Genomic DNA, 18,244 nt, shown 5'->3' with positions numbered 1-18,244 from the left:
GACTTATTTTTGCCCTCTCTGTGAAAGTTTTTTTCAAAAGATTAATTGTTTCTCTGAAAAAAATTTCTATTACTATACTATATACACAAACAATCTCAAGGATCAACATAAAACCAATGAAGAAAATTATTAAGAAAGGGTCAGAGATTTGGATTCTCTAGTTAATGCATGGCAATTTTTTTAAAGATCAGCACAATTCTAATAAGCATTGAATCCAAAATTCATTGAATCCAAAATTCTGATAAGTGGTCGATTAAGTAGTTTTTAGCTTGTAACACATAGAATCAGACCATTCTAATGTTGATATACATTACTTTTACAATCAACTCAATTTTTTTAATTATTTATGAGATATAGAAATTGAAAGTTCTTGGGGCCAGTTACGTACATACTCTGCCCTTAATACATCCGCTCTTTGGGAAAATAAACTTTCATATAAATAATGATTTAAGAAACAATTTGTGAATATTATTCATTTCTGAAAATAAGATTTATGCAAATAACAAAAGAGAGGTATTTAGAATACCTCTATTCAAAAGCAAAGCGTGTGTCTGTTCTCATTGTTCTTGTAGCTTTCAGTTTATAGCCACCGACGTTTCTCGAAGGCAAGACCTAATATGGTGAACAAGTAAGCACCATACCCACCATGACCGCAATGAAAGTTGGTGTTGAGCTAGATCACTTAATTCTTTCTATATTAGAAAGATAATATTATAGTTTTCCCAATATTATTCAAATACTAAGATGTTTGTATTTTTTGAATAATATAATTCATAAGTATTATTTCAAATTGCCGCTGAGACCTTGGCAAAGTGATGGGTAGAAAGCAAATTTCTAAAATACTCAAATAATAAAACTAGTGGTAAGTGCGAAATATGTGACTTGACCAAGGCTCAATCTTATTATTATTAACTATTCAAATTAAATCATGAACCCTTTCTTTTCTCTTTGAACAGGCCAATAAAAAAGGGGGGGGGGTCCAGTTTTCTGCATTCTTCCCCATTGTCCATAGAGAACTCTGGCAAGGACCGGTTAAAAAAAAAACCAAATAAAAGATTTAGGAAGATTTCTGTTGGAATAAAATTCTTATGATTTGTATTCCCATTCCTTTCAAAATAGAAATAGGGGCATTTTGGAAATATCAGTTTGATTTGGATTCTAAAAGAGCATTATTCATATATATTATGAATTGTATTCTATTCATTCATCAACAAAAATTAACGAATTATGAATTGTATTCTATTCATTCCTCAACAAAAATTAACGAGAAATAGAGTAGGAAAATTCAAACAAAATTTGGAGTAATGATATTTTAGGAGATTTGGCATCAAGAAATCTTAAAAGATGTGATCTTATCTGTTCATTGTTTGCTTTTCATTCTTTAAGCTCCAAGATTATAAGTTTAATGCTTGTTGTAACAAAGTATTGATGATAATCAGTATTTTTTCAAATAAATTTCTCTTCTTTTTAAACATGAAATTTAATTTGGTATATGGTCCCCTACTCTTTATTCTTGTGCCCTATAATTGTATCCATGGATGATAACATCAGTTACCTATCGATTAGTTGGACTAATCAAGTACATTTTTCAAAGGAAGACATGCAACAATGATTAAAATATTTAATAGGAATAAAAAGCCTATGGATATAGAATAGCATGCATGCATATATCTTTACTGAAAATTTGATGAATAATAAACACGATTTCAGGCATCATTACATTTCCGTCAAAAGAAGCCAGAACTTAGCTAAACTTTTGCTTCCTCTCCCTCACACACCAACCAAAAAGAAAGGAGGAAAATACAAAAACACGAGTTGATATAGTCTAAGCAATCAGTCTGAGTCAGAGATGATATTGAATTTGCGACAATTATAAATGGAGCAAAAAGCTTGCCATATCATCAGAAGCAAGAGCATATTGGTAGCAAGCAATGTAAAAAACTGCCAAGAACTGAACACATAAAGCTTCGTATATTTCCAAAACCTAACCGTCAATCTGTTGTTGTAATAATTGTTGACATCTTCAATCACTTTGTTCAAGTGTGGCACTTTCGTCAATTTAATAGATTTACTCATCCCATTCCAAAGATCAGCAACTTCGGCATCACTCTTCAATCTGTTCAAAAGAATCCCCTTTCTCCTGAGCAACTTCACATCCTCTTCAGTGTCAATAATCCCATTCATCAGCTCAGTATAGCGTGTAAAAACTAAAGTCCCGGATGCATTTGATGCTTCGTATGCCACTAGGTTTCTCAAGATCACCTTTGAATTTACGTCTAAACTGACTGACGGAAGGTGTAATGTTGCTGTATTCGTGTCGAAACTGATGGTTAATATGTTGCCATTTGTAGCTGAAAATGAAACACTGGACTTGTAGAGCTCAGTGACTGAAGGGATTGTGATTTCTTCCACTAATGGTGGCTTGTTCATGTCACTGTTGCTTGAGTAGGAGCCCTCATCATCTGATTTATTTTCTTCTGGAAATAACATATATTGAATCAGCTGTGCCAAAATTGAAATTAGAGGTAGTTTTGAAAGCACTGTCCAAGGTAATTTGAAGAATAATTTGAGAGGTTTTGATAGAAACAGCTTTTTGATAAGACAGATTGGCCCTTTGTTCAGCTTTAAAAGCAACTTCCACATCTCCCTGAATAATCTTTTTTATGTAAGTTTGGTCACCGAAATATTTTTGCGTCGCTTGCTTGTCTTCTCCTTGATCATCAGCAACTTCAGTTATCTCAGACTTTTGTTCAGCTTTTGGAACAATTGTGCCGTACAAAAAATCTAACAAATGTGCACGCTCTGAGACATTGATTTTTGGAATGTCCTTCAGTATTTGAAAAGGCAAGAGCTCTTGGCAAAATCCCAGCAACATGGCCTGCAATATATCATCAGCTGATTCCAAAGATGAATATTGAACTTTAATCTTTTTTCTCAACACAAACAAGGGAATTTGATTCTCAAGTATCACCATATCTCTAAGAATTGCGTTATGAGCAGCTTTAGTCCCTGCATAATCTAGCAAACGCAACATCGATATTGAGGAAGTAGTTGCAGATAACTTACCTTATTTGATGGCATAGATCTGAAGAAACTCAAGCAAGAATGATGCATCGATGGCCATCATCCAAGCTAGAGTCTCATTACTGAAATTTAAGAACTTGAGGTAACAAGCTCGAATTTTTAGCTCAAGCTCTTTCAGTTGCTCAACAACATATTGGAACTTGTGATCCCCATCGATGTGTCTTTGAGCTTGTACAAGCTCCTTTCGTTGCACAAGCTTGTACGTGATCATCTCATAGAGCCCCTGACGCCAGTAGTGATAAGGGCCTATTGCAACTTCTTGTGGAGTGTAGGAATCGGGATCACTGGACATCGGACTGATCAGAGTTTTGGGCACGTTGAAAATGCTGACCGAAAGCTCAGTATCGCTCTCCTCTTCGAGTGCTCAACGTATGTTCATGATCCACTGACGCTTATCGATGGTTAGACTTGGATTAATTAGAAAACATGCTTGATAAAATTGGAGACACAATTGGGGACTAGAACTTAATTGTTTTATCCTAGAAGGATTTTTTTTGTCAAAAAAAACAATAATGGGTGCTTAGATGCTTTGATTGAGTGGAGGGTTGGAGCATTTGTTAGGGCGATGCGGCTGTATTTGCACAAGAAGAGAAATATTGTTTTCTCGGTAAAGGGTCTCGTCAAGTGGTTTCGAAATGAATTTTTTATTTTTTATTTTTTTGGCTGATCACTTTTTTATAAGCAGTCAACGGCAAACTGAACTACGTCACAAGTCAACTCTCATTTATATTAGAGTGATGATACACTTACAAACTCTTATATAAATTTATTTTGTATAAACTGATTTGATATTAACTCATTGATTAAATAAAAATACAAAATAATAAAAAAAAATCATGTGAAACAAAAGATATTTATTTCAACTAATTAAATCATGCCACATCATTTTATATAAAAAAAATTGTACAAAATTTATAACTATATTTTTACTCTATATTATACTTACAACTAGCTCAACCATTACATTGTTTATGAGAAATAGAAAAGGAAATCAAACAATTTGCTGTTATAAAGATTTAGCATCAAGTCTTCTTAAAAGGTGTGATCTTATCCGTAGATTGTTTATTGCACATGCCAACAAGCTATTTATTCTTATGCCATATAATGTAATCCACGAATGATTACAACAATTAACCGCCGATTACTTAGACTAAGCACACTTGTCAGATAGTAAAAGAATGTCTTGGTTTGAAATATTTAGCGGAATGGGACATCAGCTTAAGTGAAACGACCCGTCTCGAACATTCAGGGTGAGTCTATCTAGTATTGCTAACTTGTTAACTTGATTGATAATAATTTAATTAGTAAGAATAAATTATGTAACCTTTAAATCGAGTACCTGACATTGAAAAGAGTACATAATAAGGTACGTAATAATCACAAAAATCATATCACAATATAAAATATATAAAATTAAAACTATCGTTAAACAAGTACCCAAAAAAATGATCTTGTCATACCCGAGCTCATACGGGCAATGCAATGATATACTATTTGGGTATTGTCATGTTCGGAACTACCACGGGTAGACCAATGAAGTGCCATCTCATATATCTCATCATATCTTCGCATGCATAAACTAATCCTCAAAGGACAAAGGCGCTAAAACACACGGCTTAAAGTCTCTTTGTGTACTTCTATAAGCCCCAAAGGCCTCTATCTCATTTATGTCATCTGTATCTCAGTAACTAAATCTCTATTATCATCATATTACATGCATAAGCCCTCAAAATGCAAGAGTGCCCAAACACATGGCCTAAAGCCTCTATGTATGTTCAGATGGGCTCTAATAACAACTACAACAAACTTTATATGTTAACACATGAACAGTTTTATCTGTATTTGATCCTGGATTGTTGCAGCAGTTGCCACAACATTCTTTCTGGTTCAGACTTGTTTTTTTTCATATGCACATAAGTCTTTTATCGTTTTCTTTAAGCTTATTGCTGCAACAATACAGACCTTCTTCTATAGCATCCATAAAAAAGGCATGAGCTTTTTAGTCACTTACAAATAGTTCACTTAATTAGAGCACAAAATAGTCTAAAACACATTATATTGTCATAACTATACTTAAATAGATACTTATGCAAAAAGTAACTAAAAAATAGGATAAAAATTCATCATTTACTCTCTAGGTAATACTAGTTCAAGCCTAGAAATGCTATGATAAGAGGAGCACAAAGGAATTGTGGTAATGGTGGCCAATACAAGCCAAAGAAAAAGTTTAAAGGGAATTGCTACAACTGTAGAAAGATTGTTGGTATGAGAAAACGTTTGAGGGGATTAATGCTGCTACTTCCAATCAAAAGAAAGATAGTGATGAAGAATAGGAAGTTGAGGCATCAATTGCCATCGAGGAAGAGGAGCTAGCCCTTGTAGTCACAATACCTGGCCGGATTAACTATGAGAGTGATTGGATCATTGACTTAGGGTATTCAAATCACACGACTGGCATAGAGAGAAGTTACAAGACTTGATTAAGTACAAAGGAGGTCATGTGGTATTAACAGCAAAAACTTGCGATTGCCAATAGTTAACGTTGGCATTATAGTTTTTGCATCTCGATATGGTCCACACAAAGTGTCACTTTAAAATGTGTATTATGTCCAGGTATGAAGAAATACTTACTCTCAGTATCACAACTAATAAATTAGGTAGATATGTCTTATTTAGTCCTTAAAATGTCAGGGAGTATCAAGACTTAAAGATCTCATGGACACCTATTATGGAAGGATAAAGGTTAGAGCCAGTCTATGTATCATCAGTAGAGTATGCTTATGTAAACAAGACTCAAAAGAATGACACAGTAAATGTATGGCATGCTTTGTTGGAACATGTTAGCTATCATAAATTGAAAATGATGACGAACAAGTCAATGCTCAGAGGTTTGCCTCAACTTGATGTGAGAGTAGACACAATGCATGCAGGGTATCAATATGGCAAGACTTACCAAATCCCATATAAGAAGTCGAAGTTTAAAGCAAAATAACCATTAGAGTTGGTACACTCTGATGTGTTTAGATATATTAAGTAATCTTTTATTAGTGGCATGCGATACATGGTCACATTTATTGATGATTCTCCAGGTATATCTAGGTTTTCTAAAAAATTTAATACTTTTTCAAAGTTTAAAAAATTCAGAGACATAACTGAAGGAGAAGCAGAAAGAATGTTTGCTTTTTATAAACATACAACGAAGGAGAGTATACATTACATGAGTTCTCCTAGTATTTTAAAAACTATAAGATACACCATCAATTTACTTGTGCTAGTACACAACAATAGAAGGGCATAGAAAATTGAAAGAAATGGCATCTGGCTGAGGTATGCTAACCTATAATACATGCAGAGAATATACTAGGGAGGTTTTAGGCTAAAGCTATTAAGACGACAGCTTATGTGATAAACAAACTTCCTTAACTGAAATTAGAGTTCATATCACCTTACGAGAAGCTGTAGAATATGAAACCTATGGTCAACCATTTTCGTGTATTTGGCTATGTGTGTTATTTTTTTCATGCCAAGCCACTTGTGAAGTAAATTTGACAAGAAGCCAATTCGTTGTATCTTTGTCAGGTATGACAGTCAAAGAAAAAGGATAGAGGTGTTGTGATCCTACAAGTGGACAATGCTACACAAAACAAAATGTGGGGTTTGATAAAACATCTTCGTGGCAATCTTAAAAAAAAAAAGAAAAAGAGCTACTAGATTCAAAAGAAATTGAAAATCAAATAAAGTAACAAATTGCTAAAATTTACTAGAGTAAAAACGAATATGAAAATTCTGATAATCCAAGGGATGATGATACTAAGCATGATGAGGCGTAAAGTCCTTAGAAGACATGTGTTTACTAGGGTCCTATATAAGATGAAGAATCAAGTGAACTAAAACCAAGAACTTTTGAAACTCAACTTAGAAGATCCAAAAGAGTGAGGAAACTAAATCTCAGGTATGTTAATATAGTGGTTATAGAAGAAGAAAAATAAAAGAACTTAAGATGTTTAGAGATGCAGCAGATGATGAAGGCCATGGAAGAAAAATGGCTACACTAAAGCTGAATCATACTTGGGATTTGGTTCTGAAACCAAAGGGTGCAAAAACTAATATCTTGCAGCTAGTGAGGAATAACAATTATGGCAAATGAATGTTAAAATACCTTCCTATATGGAGAATTAGATTAAGAGATCCACATGAACCAATTGAGATGATTTGAGAATTAAGCTCATCCAGAATATATATGCAAGTTGAGAAAGGCACTTTACGATTTAATGCAAGCACTAAGGGCATGGTATGGTAAGATTGCTGAATTTCTAACTTAGAATAGTTATTCAGTAGTATATGCAGGCTTTAGCTTTTTCTTCAAAGCTAGTGAAGAAAAACTAGCAACTATACTAGTGTACATGGATGGTTTAATTCTTACTGGTGATGATGAATAAGAGATTTGGTAAACACGAGAGAACTTATGAGTTCATTTTAGATAGAAGAATTTAGTTAGCTTAAGCACCTATTATGTAGAGGTTGATCGAATAGAAGAGGGTATATTTCTTTGCCAATAAAAATATGCCAAAAACTTACTTTAGAGTTTAGAAGATTTAAATGCAGTCCAATCTCAACTCTAATAGCAGTCAATGCAAAATTATACGCACATAAGGCAAGGATCTACAAGATGAAACAATGTATCGACAATCGTAGGAAGTTTAATCTACCTAACGTTAACTCAACTATACATTTCATATGCAATAACTATAATGGGTCAGTATATGCAAAATCCAAAAAAAAAAAAAAACTCACTTAGAAATGGTTTGAAAAATTCTAAGATATGTGAAAAGTGCAATTGATTTTGATTTGTTGTACATGAAAAGTGAAAGTTACAAGTTGATTGGCTATTGTGACATTGACTAAACTAGAGATCATGATATAAGAAAATCAACTGCTGGGTATGTTTTTAGAATGGGGTCTGGAGTAGTTTCTTGGTGTAGTAAAAGACAACCAACTATGTCACTATCAACAACAAAAACAAAATATAGGGCAACAACAATGGCAGGTCAAGAAAGTACTTGGCTGATGCAATTGATAAATGATCTATACCAACCAATAGATTATACAATACCATTGTATTGCGATAATTAATGGCCGATCAACTTGGTAGAAAATTTCAATTCTTCGTGCAAGAACTAAGCATGTGGAGGTGCATTATCACTTCATTATGGAAAATGTATTGCAAGATAAAGTTGAAATGTAGTATATCAAGACAAATGATCAAGTTGCGAATTTGGTTACAAAGAGTCTTGGTACCGAAATTCGAGGAGTTTCGCTGACAGCTCAATATGGATAGAATGATGAAAGTTGGTGTTGAGGGAGAGTGTTATAAAGTCCAATACTAATTTCATGATCCAATCCACTTATATTTGTCTGAGCTTAAGTTCAAAGCCAATCCATGGAAGATTTAAGAGTTGTGTAAAGAATGAGAGATATTTCTAATATAAAAATATCTAGTAGAGATAAAAAAAATCTAAATCTAGGTATTTCTTAAATACTTGGAGATATTTGTAAAATATGGTTGTTAAATTTTTATAATTTAATATTTGTATGGTTTGCATTAGTTTTAGGATACTATAAATACCCCTAAGCTCCTTATTGTAGGCATTAAGTGAAGATTGAAGAATTAGTGGAGAGAAAGAAGACTGAGCCGTGAGTGTTGTAGTGTCTCTCTTGTAAAATATCAATAAATCTTTCAGTTTAGCAAAATTCTACTGTTGCCTAAATAGTTTCAGTTTTGAACAGTTTAATCCTCTTAGTTTTCAACATCCCCCATTGGTTCTATGTTGTTGTCCATCACAAGAAGACCCAACCTCTCGCCACGGGATGCATTCATGGATATAGAGTCCTAATTCTCAATACTCGTTGCCTTAACAAAATTAATGGCAGTGTGTTTTTTAAGGTCTAAATTGGTGAGGAAACAAGTTGGTTGCATGGAATTTATGGAAATTGGTTTGAGGGCTGTGACTTTACATGAGCTATTAGTGGCTTGCATAGAGTTTTGCATAGAAGGTGCATGATTGTGGAAGTAGGGTTCATGGGGTTGTTAACTTGGTTATTGTGGCACATGGGGTTTATGGGGTTGCTGATTTGATTTTCTTTCTTTCGTAAACCAAGATTTTTCATGGTTGAGGAAGTGCTCGGGTCAGAGATTGTACTTGGTTTTGGGTCAGGTAAGGTTGTTTGTATAGATTTTAGGTGGGTTAGGTTAGCGTTATTTTTTTTTCTATGTTCTTGTTTAGGTCTATAAGAGATGTTCTGGATAAAGCATGCATGGAGGATTTATTTCCTTTATAGTGAGGAGGTGCAACGGTCAAATTTGGCTCAATATCTATATTGGAATCTTCTATATTTGATTCATTGTGATTTTCATTCATAGAATCATTGGCAAGAATCTCGGACCTTCATCCCACTTTCCAGAAACATTTCGACTTGATGCCTTGGAAGATTCTCTTTCCTTATTTCCCTCAAACCTTCCTTTTCTAGACATTATCATCCACGGCCCAAACTTGGCACTAGCAAATTCCATTTCAGTCGTTGATGGCGTCTCATCACCAATTGTAGCTTCAATGCTCGTGGTCTGTTGAGCATTATCTTTGATGTTTTCATTAGTTTTCTTATTCGGAAAAGAGTTTCATGTATGCCCATAAATCCCACATTTAAAATAGATCATCGGGAGACCTCTATATTCAACTCTTTGTATTTTCCTATCTAACAGAATTTGGGACACCAATGGTCTCTCAAGATTGATTTTAACAACTATTCGAGCGAACTTGCCTTTAGACGCCAATTATGTATTGTAATTGATCCATATAGCAGTTGTAATTATATGGCCCAACATTCTAAGAATTTTCTTATGGTAATAGTGCAGAGGCATCCCTGAGAGTTGAATCCATGTAGTGACTGGATTAGTTTTCTCGTTTTACTTATCCAACCTCGGCAAACATTTATGAACCATCAGGTAATGGCCTAAAATGATCCAGGGTCCTTGAGCTCAAACAAACTAAGCATCCTCTTCATTTCCAAAATGAATAAGGTAGTATCGATTTTCTAGATCGATCACCGAAAAGCCACCTGTGTAGTAGCCCACAAAGAGTCTAGACGGGAGCACAAAGCCTTATATCCAATTATTCGTTCGAGAAGTTTAATAACTACCATTGTTTGCCATGGCTTGACAAGGTGGTCGAGAACTCTTCTTGAGAAAGAGATAGACAAAATTATTCCTTCTTTCTCCATCACCACATCTTCATCTAAAATTCGATTCATCATCCCTGCTCAAGAAATCTTATTTTCCCATGAGTTAATCAGCCACCCATGCTTGTGTTTCCATCAATTTGTCTCCAAATGATAAAGGAGAAGGATTGTCCCCATCTTCCTCTTGAGATCTAAATTTAGTTTTCTTTGTTGATCGATCATCTTCAAGAGGAGACAAGTTCCTTTCAAGAGCATCCGCGGTTGAGAGCTTTTTTCCCTCCTATAGTGGATGTTTAAATTGAGGGTAAATGCTACTTTACTACTCAGCGTAGTTTGGTGTTAATTATTCAGTTAAAACTTGTATTTCTAAAATTTACTTAAAATATACTTATCATTAATTTTGTAACTTTTGAATCTAACGTTATAAAAGATAAAATAATATTTCTGCATGATATAACTTGAAATTAAAACCAATTAGAATGTAACAAATGAAAATCAACGATAATTAAGTAAATTTTAATGGAAACAACTATGTACATGAACTTTTGTGTGTAATATTTTAGAATAAAATGACTGATTATATAATTGGTTCAAATTGCAAAGATTAAAGAAGCATTTATCTTTAAATTATATTATTGGGGCTTATTATTGTTACTTTTTTTTTTGTCTGAACTGCGAGGTGGTCCTGAGTGGGCCCCAACTGTGGGAGGTACCTTTTAGCCCATACCACAACCCAAACTAATTCCCGCTTGCACCGGGTTGGCCTGTAAGGGGTAAAGTGCTGGCCAAAGTGGTGACTCCAGACAAGAGCAGGATGAAACAACCTGCCCCGAATCCTCCCGAGCGAGTCAATCTGGTCTCATCAAAACGAACTTGATAATAATCTAATCAGTAAGGATTCTGCCGAAAATTCGGCAGAGTCTCCTTTATATATATAACACTCCCAATCTAAAAATATGTAAGACAAGCACTCCCAATATAATGCAATATACAACAAACTCCAGTGATCAACATCCTCAACCAAAATGCTGAGTTTTATATCTCCAGAGTCTCAAAAGATAATATTATAACTAATATTAATATCTCAGTTTATTCTTAATCCCAAAAAAAAATATAACAAAATTATACATTCCCAAAATAACGAGATAACTAAGATGTCCTAACAAAAATCATCTATATCTCTAACACCATTACGTGGCCAAGACTTAAAATATATTTACAGTCGCTGGGTCGGTCTGGTGTACCTGCAACCTCCTGGTGAGGGGGGGGGGGAAGAATATAATAAAACGGGGTGAATATAAAACTCAGTGAGATCAGTGAGTGGATAGTAATTTTTAAAAATTAATTCTTATTTTAAAAGAAATAATCATATTATTTATAAACACGATTTCATCAAACCATATGCAAGAAACCAGTAGTAAATCATTTAACAGTTAAATCAGATTACTAACCATGAAAAGCATATATAATATCGTACCAAAAAACCATGGAAATCATATCACAATATCATATGAAATACACAAATCTGAAATCATCACCAAACAAGTACCCATGAGAATAATCTCGTCATATCTGGACCTCAACGGACGGGAAATGACGTACTATCTGGGTACCATCACGCCCCGGAGCTATACGGATAGACAGGGAAATACCATCTCATATCTCATCATATCTGTGCATGCATAATCTAGTCCCCAAGGGACAAAAGCGCCCAAGCACACGGCCCAAAACTTCTGTGTGTGCCCAGACGGGCCCTAAAGGCCTGTATCTCATTTGTATCATTTGTATCTCAATATCTGTCTGTATCTCATATCTGTATCTATGTAATCATCATACCGCATGCATATGCCCCCAAAAGATAAAAACGCCCAAACACATGGCCCAAAGCCTCTATGTGTATTCAGACGGGCCCCAAAGGCCTCTCCTCTCATCTCATCTCATCTGTATCACTATATCTGAAGGGGAAGGGTATTGTCTAATGATTTCAAAAACAATCATTGTACTCATATTCACATACCTTTTAACCATACTTTAAATCATACCACATTTGAATTCACTTTTCTTATCTTTAAAATACTATCATGCTTATTCAAAGTCGATATGCAAAATCATTAACCAAATATTTTAATAAAATATCAATGCTTAAATAGTAGAGCTGGCAAAACGGGTCATCAGGTCGTGTTCGTGTCGTGTCAGTTTCGTGTCGTGTCAAATTTAGGTCGACCCAAACCCGACCCATTTAATAATCGTGTCAAAATATTGAGACCCAAACCCGACACGAAAAAATAATCGGGTTACCCAATAACTCGCTTAATGTCTATATATTAAACAAAAGTTACATAAAATATTTATACTTTGTCATACATATGTATGCAGATACATGCATACATCCATACATACATACATAATTTATCAATATTATAAAATATACATATCTACTAAAATATTACACACACTATTGAGGTTTTAATTATATATATGTAAATAATATTATATTTCAATATTATAAAATATACATATCTACCAATATTTTATACATTTACACTATTAAAGCTCTAAATGTATTTAAAATTTTATAAATAAAATATTGTGTCTATATTCATCCTTTTAAAGAATAAAAAAAAATCATCTCTAATATTTGAGTTTTGATGACAAGAATCTGTAAATTATTTTAAAATAAAAAATATAATCGGGTCATTGATCGGGTAAATGGGTCAAGAATTTTAACCTTAACCTGACACGGAAAAAAATCGTGTTGACCCGGACCCGACCCATTTAATAATCGTGTTAAATTCGACGACCCATATCCATTTATTAGTGTCGTGTTCGTGTCGGGTAATCGGGTCGTGTCAAATTTTGCCAGCTCTATTAAATAGGATCCATTTCGAGGAAATTATTGAATCAGAACATTTAAAATACTTATTTCACAAACATACTTACTATCATAATTAAGTATGAAAATAGGTTTTGTATATTCCACTCACAGTGACGATGTTCAGACTCGGTTATCGTCCACGTCCACGTCCACGGACCGGTTCTCGCTCGCGGATCCTCCTAAATTAAGGAAACCACATAATTATTTTCCGTAAATCGGAATTAGAACTAAATTTATGCAATAAACTCGAAACAAATATATATCCATAATTTACAACTCCTGTGTCGATAAAATTACTAAAATGCCCTCGAGTCCATAAATTATTAAAATACTCTGAAATCGTAAATCATCGAATTACCCTCAGAATCATAATTACACCCAATCCTCAATTCTAGGAATTACTAAAATATCCACAGGCTCAGAAATTACAAAATTGCCCTCAGAGTGTGAAATTACTGAAATGTCCTTGCCGGTCAACAATCACCGAAATTTATTCAACGCTGGCCGGGAAGCTCAAGTATGAAAGTTATGGCCACAGTGAGTCCAACGGTGGCAGTGGTGACCTCCCACAGGCGGCGATGGCTCCGGATCGAGCTCCTAAAGCCGTAAGTCCTTCAACGGTCGATCAACGACAAAACGATGTCCACGGTGGCAGTGGGTGGTCACAAATGGCATAGGGTAAGGTGAGGAACAAAACCTAGCCGCTTGCGTCACCAAAAATTGGTGGAATCGATGGCGACGAAAACGGTCGGAACCGCGGGTTTTCAAGCTTCAAACGACAGTGATCCCGTCGGTTTTCAACGACAATGACGACTGAGGTATCATGGCCGGTCTTCAAGCTTCAGACTGGTACCAAGCTTTAGATTGGTACCAAGCTTGATCGGTGGGGTGGCCAGAATCGAAAGAAATGGCTGGGTCGAGTTTGCGGGTCAAATGGGTCGGGTTTTCGGGTCGGGTTTGACAGCTTTTCTCTCTCACTCTCTCACACGTGTCCTCTATTTTTCCAGCTTCCTTTTTTACTTATTCTAACTTTTAACCGCCTAATTTATATTCATTTATTTTTACATATGTTACAATACTCCCCACTTATAAAAATTTCGTCCTCGAAATTTACGTACCTGATAATAAAAGATAGGGATACTGAGCTCGTATTAAGTGCTCGCGTTCCCAGGTAACCTCTTCCTTTGTATGATTCCTCCACCGTACTTTTACTAGAGGAATGGTCTTAGAATGCAGAACTTGGTGTTTCTTTTCTAGTATCTCCACTGGTTCCTCTTCGTAAGTCAAATCTTCCTTCAACTGAATTGGTTTCTTCGATAACACATGACTCGGGTCATATATGTACTTTCAGAGCATTGAGACATGAAACACATCGTGGATTATGGATAACTCGGGTGGTAGAGCTAATCGATAAGCTAATGGACCGATGCACTCAACGATCTCATATGGCCCAATGTAACGTGGGCTTAGCTTCCCACGTTTCCCAAATCGAAGCATCCCTTTCCAAGGAGATATCTATATGAAAACTCTATCACCAACTTTGAATTCAAGCTCCTGCCTACGCTTATCTGCATAGCTCTTCTGCTTATTTTGGGCCACCTTTAATCTATCCCGGATCAATTGTATCTTCTCGTTAGTATCTTGAACTAGTTCTGTACCCAATAACCTCCGCTCACCAACCTCATCCTAACATACTGGAGTCCTGCATTTTCTACCGTACAAAGCCTCATATGGTGCCATCTCGATACTAGTCTGATAACTGTTGTTGTAAGCAAATTCCATCAGAGGTAAATAATTGTCGCAATTACCTTTAAACTCCATAACACAAGCTCCCAACGTATCCTCCAGGGTTTGAATAGTGCGCTCTGACTGTCCGTTAGTCTGTGGATGAAAAGTTGTACTGAAGTTCAACTTGGTGCTTAAAGCATTTTGCAAGTTGGTCCAGAACTTAGAAGTTAACTGGGAATCTTTATATGAAACTATGGACATGGGTATTCCGTGAAGTCGAACTATCTTAGCTACATAAATACTCCCTAGCTTGTCCATCGAATAAGTGGTTTTGAATGGTAAAAAGTGAGCAGATTTTGTAAGTCGATTAACAACCACCCAAACACTATCATGTCCTTTCTGAGTACGTGGAAGTCCCGCTACAAAATCCATGGTGATGTGCTCCCACTTCCACTCAAGAATAGAAAGCGGCTGAGAACACCCTGCAGGCCTCTGGTGTTCAGCCTTAATCTGCTAACAGACTAAACATCGAGAAATAAATTCTACTATCTCTCTTTTCATACCCTGCCACCAGTAATGATCCCTTAGGGTGCGGTACATCTTCGTACTAGCAGGATGCATCGCATATGCTCAGCGGTCACCGAAATTCAGTCAAAGCTGGCTGGGAAGCTCAAGTCTGAAAGTTATGGCCACACTGAGTCCAACGGTGGCGGTGGTGACCTCCCACGCGCGGCGATGGCTCCGGATCGAGCTCCCAAAGCCGTAAGTCCTTCAACAGATGATCAATGGTAAAACGATGTCCCTGGCGGTAGTGGGTAGTCAGAAAGGGCAGAGGGCAGGGTGAGGAACAAAACCTAGCTGGTTGCGTCACAAAAAACCGATGGAATCGATGGTGCTGAAAATGGGCGGAGCCGCAGGTTTTCAAGCTTCAAACGACGGCGATCCCATCGGTTTTCAGCGACAATGATGTATAGGGTATGATGGCCGGTCTTCAAGCTTCAGATTGGTACCAAGCTTGACCGGTGGGGTGGTTGGAATCGGAAGATATGGCCGGGTCGAGTTCATGGGTCAAACAGGTCAGGTTTTCGGGTCGGGTTTGACAGCTTCTCTCTCTCACTCCCTCACACGTGTGTCTCTATTTTGCTATATTTTTCCATCTTCCTCTTTTACTTATTCTAACTTTTAACCACCTTATTTTTATTCATTTATTTCTACATATGTTACACGGGGCTTGAACCCATGATCTCTCTTAAGGAGTGAGAGTGCCAAGCCACTCACACCAATCATTTTTGGTTTTACTTTCTTTTCATTTTCTTTACATTACAACTTTGACTTCTGTCAAATAAAAATAATAAATATGATTTAATATAGAGTTGTGAAATCCAAGCATTCGATTGGCTAGTTTTTAACAGCTTTCTTTTGTTGGCTATCTGCAATTCGAACTTTTTTTTATATTTGAATTTTGTGAGAGATTGGAAAGACTTAAAAAGTAATTTTGATTTATCGACCCTTACTTTTTAAAATATACAATTTTATAAAATAACATATAGGTGAAAGTGAAGTATGAACATATTAGTAATATGTAGGTCCTTGAATAATGTAAGGTAAAACACATATATAATAAACCATTATCAGTATTAAGAAAGAGTGAAATAGATGTCAAAAAGTTGAGAAAGATAAACTTGCAAAATTTTCTAGCATTACAAGTAGGGATGGTAATGAGGCAGATATAGGTTGGATCTATCTCGTTCCATATTCAATTCATGAAAAAAATTAGGACCCATATTTGTTCTGAATTCATCATCGGTCTATTAAGCTACAATAAATAAATAAATAAAGATCTAAACCTGCTCCAAATCCATCATGAATTTTTACTTTTTAGCATGGTAAATTTTCAGATATTTATATAGTATAAGAGAATATTAACAAAGTTTATCTTTATTAGAACCCATCAAGAAAAAAAAGTGTTAGGAATTTAGATCTATTAGAAATAGATATAGGTAATCAAAAATAAAAAATTAACAACTTAATTTTTTCTGGAAGTACTGTTCACGACAACTGTTCACTGTTACTGTTCATGAATACTGTTCATCCGCATAAAAAATATTAATTTTAAAAAACATAACAAAATGCAGAAAATAAATGACACGGAGATTTTTACGTGGTTTGGATTAACCAATCCTACATCCACGAGGCCACGCCCAGATGAAAAGTAATTCACTAAGTTGAGATGTTACAACCTATGGATTTGCCAAACTTAAGACTCTCACTTACAGTTTATCACCATACAATTTACTCAACCTTAGACTGAATCTGCTTCTCTTGAATAATCGCTACCCCTCTTGATCCACGATCCTCAAGGCACTTCGCAAAGTGATCAATAGCAATTCTTCAATTCTTCAACGTCTAGTGATCCAAGATCCACATACACTCTCCGCAGAGACGAACAAAAGATAAGAAAACAAATCAACACAACATGATGCGCCAAATCCGGATTCTCTAGGGAGGAGGCCGAATTTTGCTTCTCTACTTTATGCTCTGTGTTGTGCCCTCTTCAATTGTGAAGTACCTCTCTTTATATAGGCACTAGAGTTTCACCAAAATAGCAAGTCTTAAAAGACTTGGATTCTTTCCAAATACGAGTTTCTTTCCTCTTATAATTCTCATGAATCTGAATAGGAATAAATCTGATCTTCTTGCCTTGCTTGTCTCCTAAGAAATATCTAGAGCATTTAATGAACTTCCTGTTTGAACCAACTTCTTGCTCTAAATAGATCTCATGCGCCAATTATAAAATCCCACCATTAATTGACTTACTAAATTAGACATCTAATTAAATTAGGAAACACATATTCCTAATAAATTGGAATCTCAATAAATTAGGGAATTAATAAATTAATCCCTATTACAAGATATGCAATAAATAAATTTCCAATTTAACTAGACTTGCCATAAAATGCCAACTTTATAAATATTAGACTTAACAAAAAGAAAAGAAAGAACCAATATTTAAGAAAAATAAAAACCTATTGCTATCAACTGAACTACATAATGCATCTCAATTAAAATTGAGAAGAAAACTTTGAGTTTCATATAAAAATAATCAATATCTAATCTTATAAGTGTGAAATTGATATTAGTGAATTAGGTATGAGTTTAATTTGATTGTGAAAGTGGTAAACTATTCACAATTATTTAATTTTTAAAAATAACCTTAAATTAAAAGACTTTTAATTGGATATGAATCCAAATTTTAAGTTTACACCTATTTCTACTCTAAATTCGTCTTGGATCTATTCATTTAGACTAGTTCTATTCTAA

At 35.1% G+C, this 18,244-nt stretch overlaps 1 protein-coding gene across 1 annotated transcript; it reads right to left on the bottom strand.

Annotated features, from left to right (window-relative positions):
• Positions 1 to 1,833: 1,833 nt before the first annotated feature.
• On the bottom strand, positions 1,834 to 3,034 carry LOC18035762 (putative UPF0481 protein At3g02645). The gene is made up of 2 exons (XM_024181197.1): positions 2,588 to 3,034; positions 1,834 to 2,502 (listed from the first exon to the last, which is right to left on the bottom strand). Exons 1-2 carry the CDS (start codon positions 3,032 to 3,034, stop codon positions 1,834 to 1,836), a joined length of 1,116 nt encoding a protein of 371 aa, XP_024036965.1.
• Between the last annotated feature and the right edge of the window lie 15,210 nt (positions 3,035 to 18,244).

This window comes from Citrus clementina, unplaced genomic scaffold (genome assembly GCF_000493195.1).
Source record: "Citrus clementina cultivar Clemenules unplaced genomic scaffold, Citrus_clementina_v1.0 scaffold_7, whole genome shotgun sequence".
NCBI classification, from domain to species: domain Eukaryota; kingdom Viridiplantae; phylum Streptophyta; class Magnoliopsida; order Sapindales; family Rutaceae; genus Citrus; species Citrus x clementina.
The sequence above is the reverse complement of the archived record's forward strand: the minus strand, read 5'-3'. Positions and strand labels throughout refer to the sequence as shown.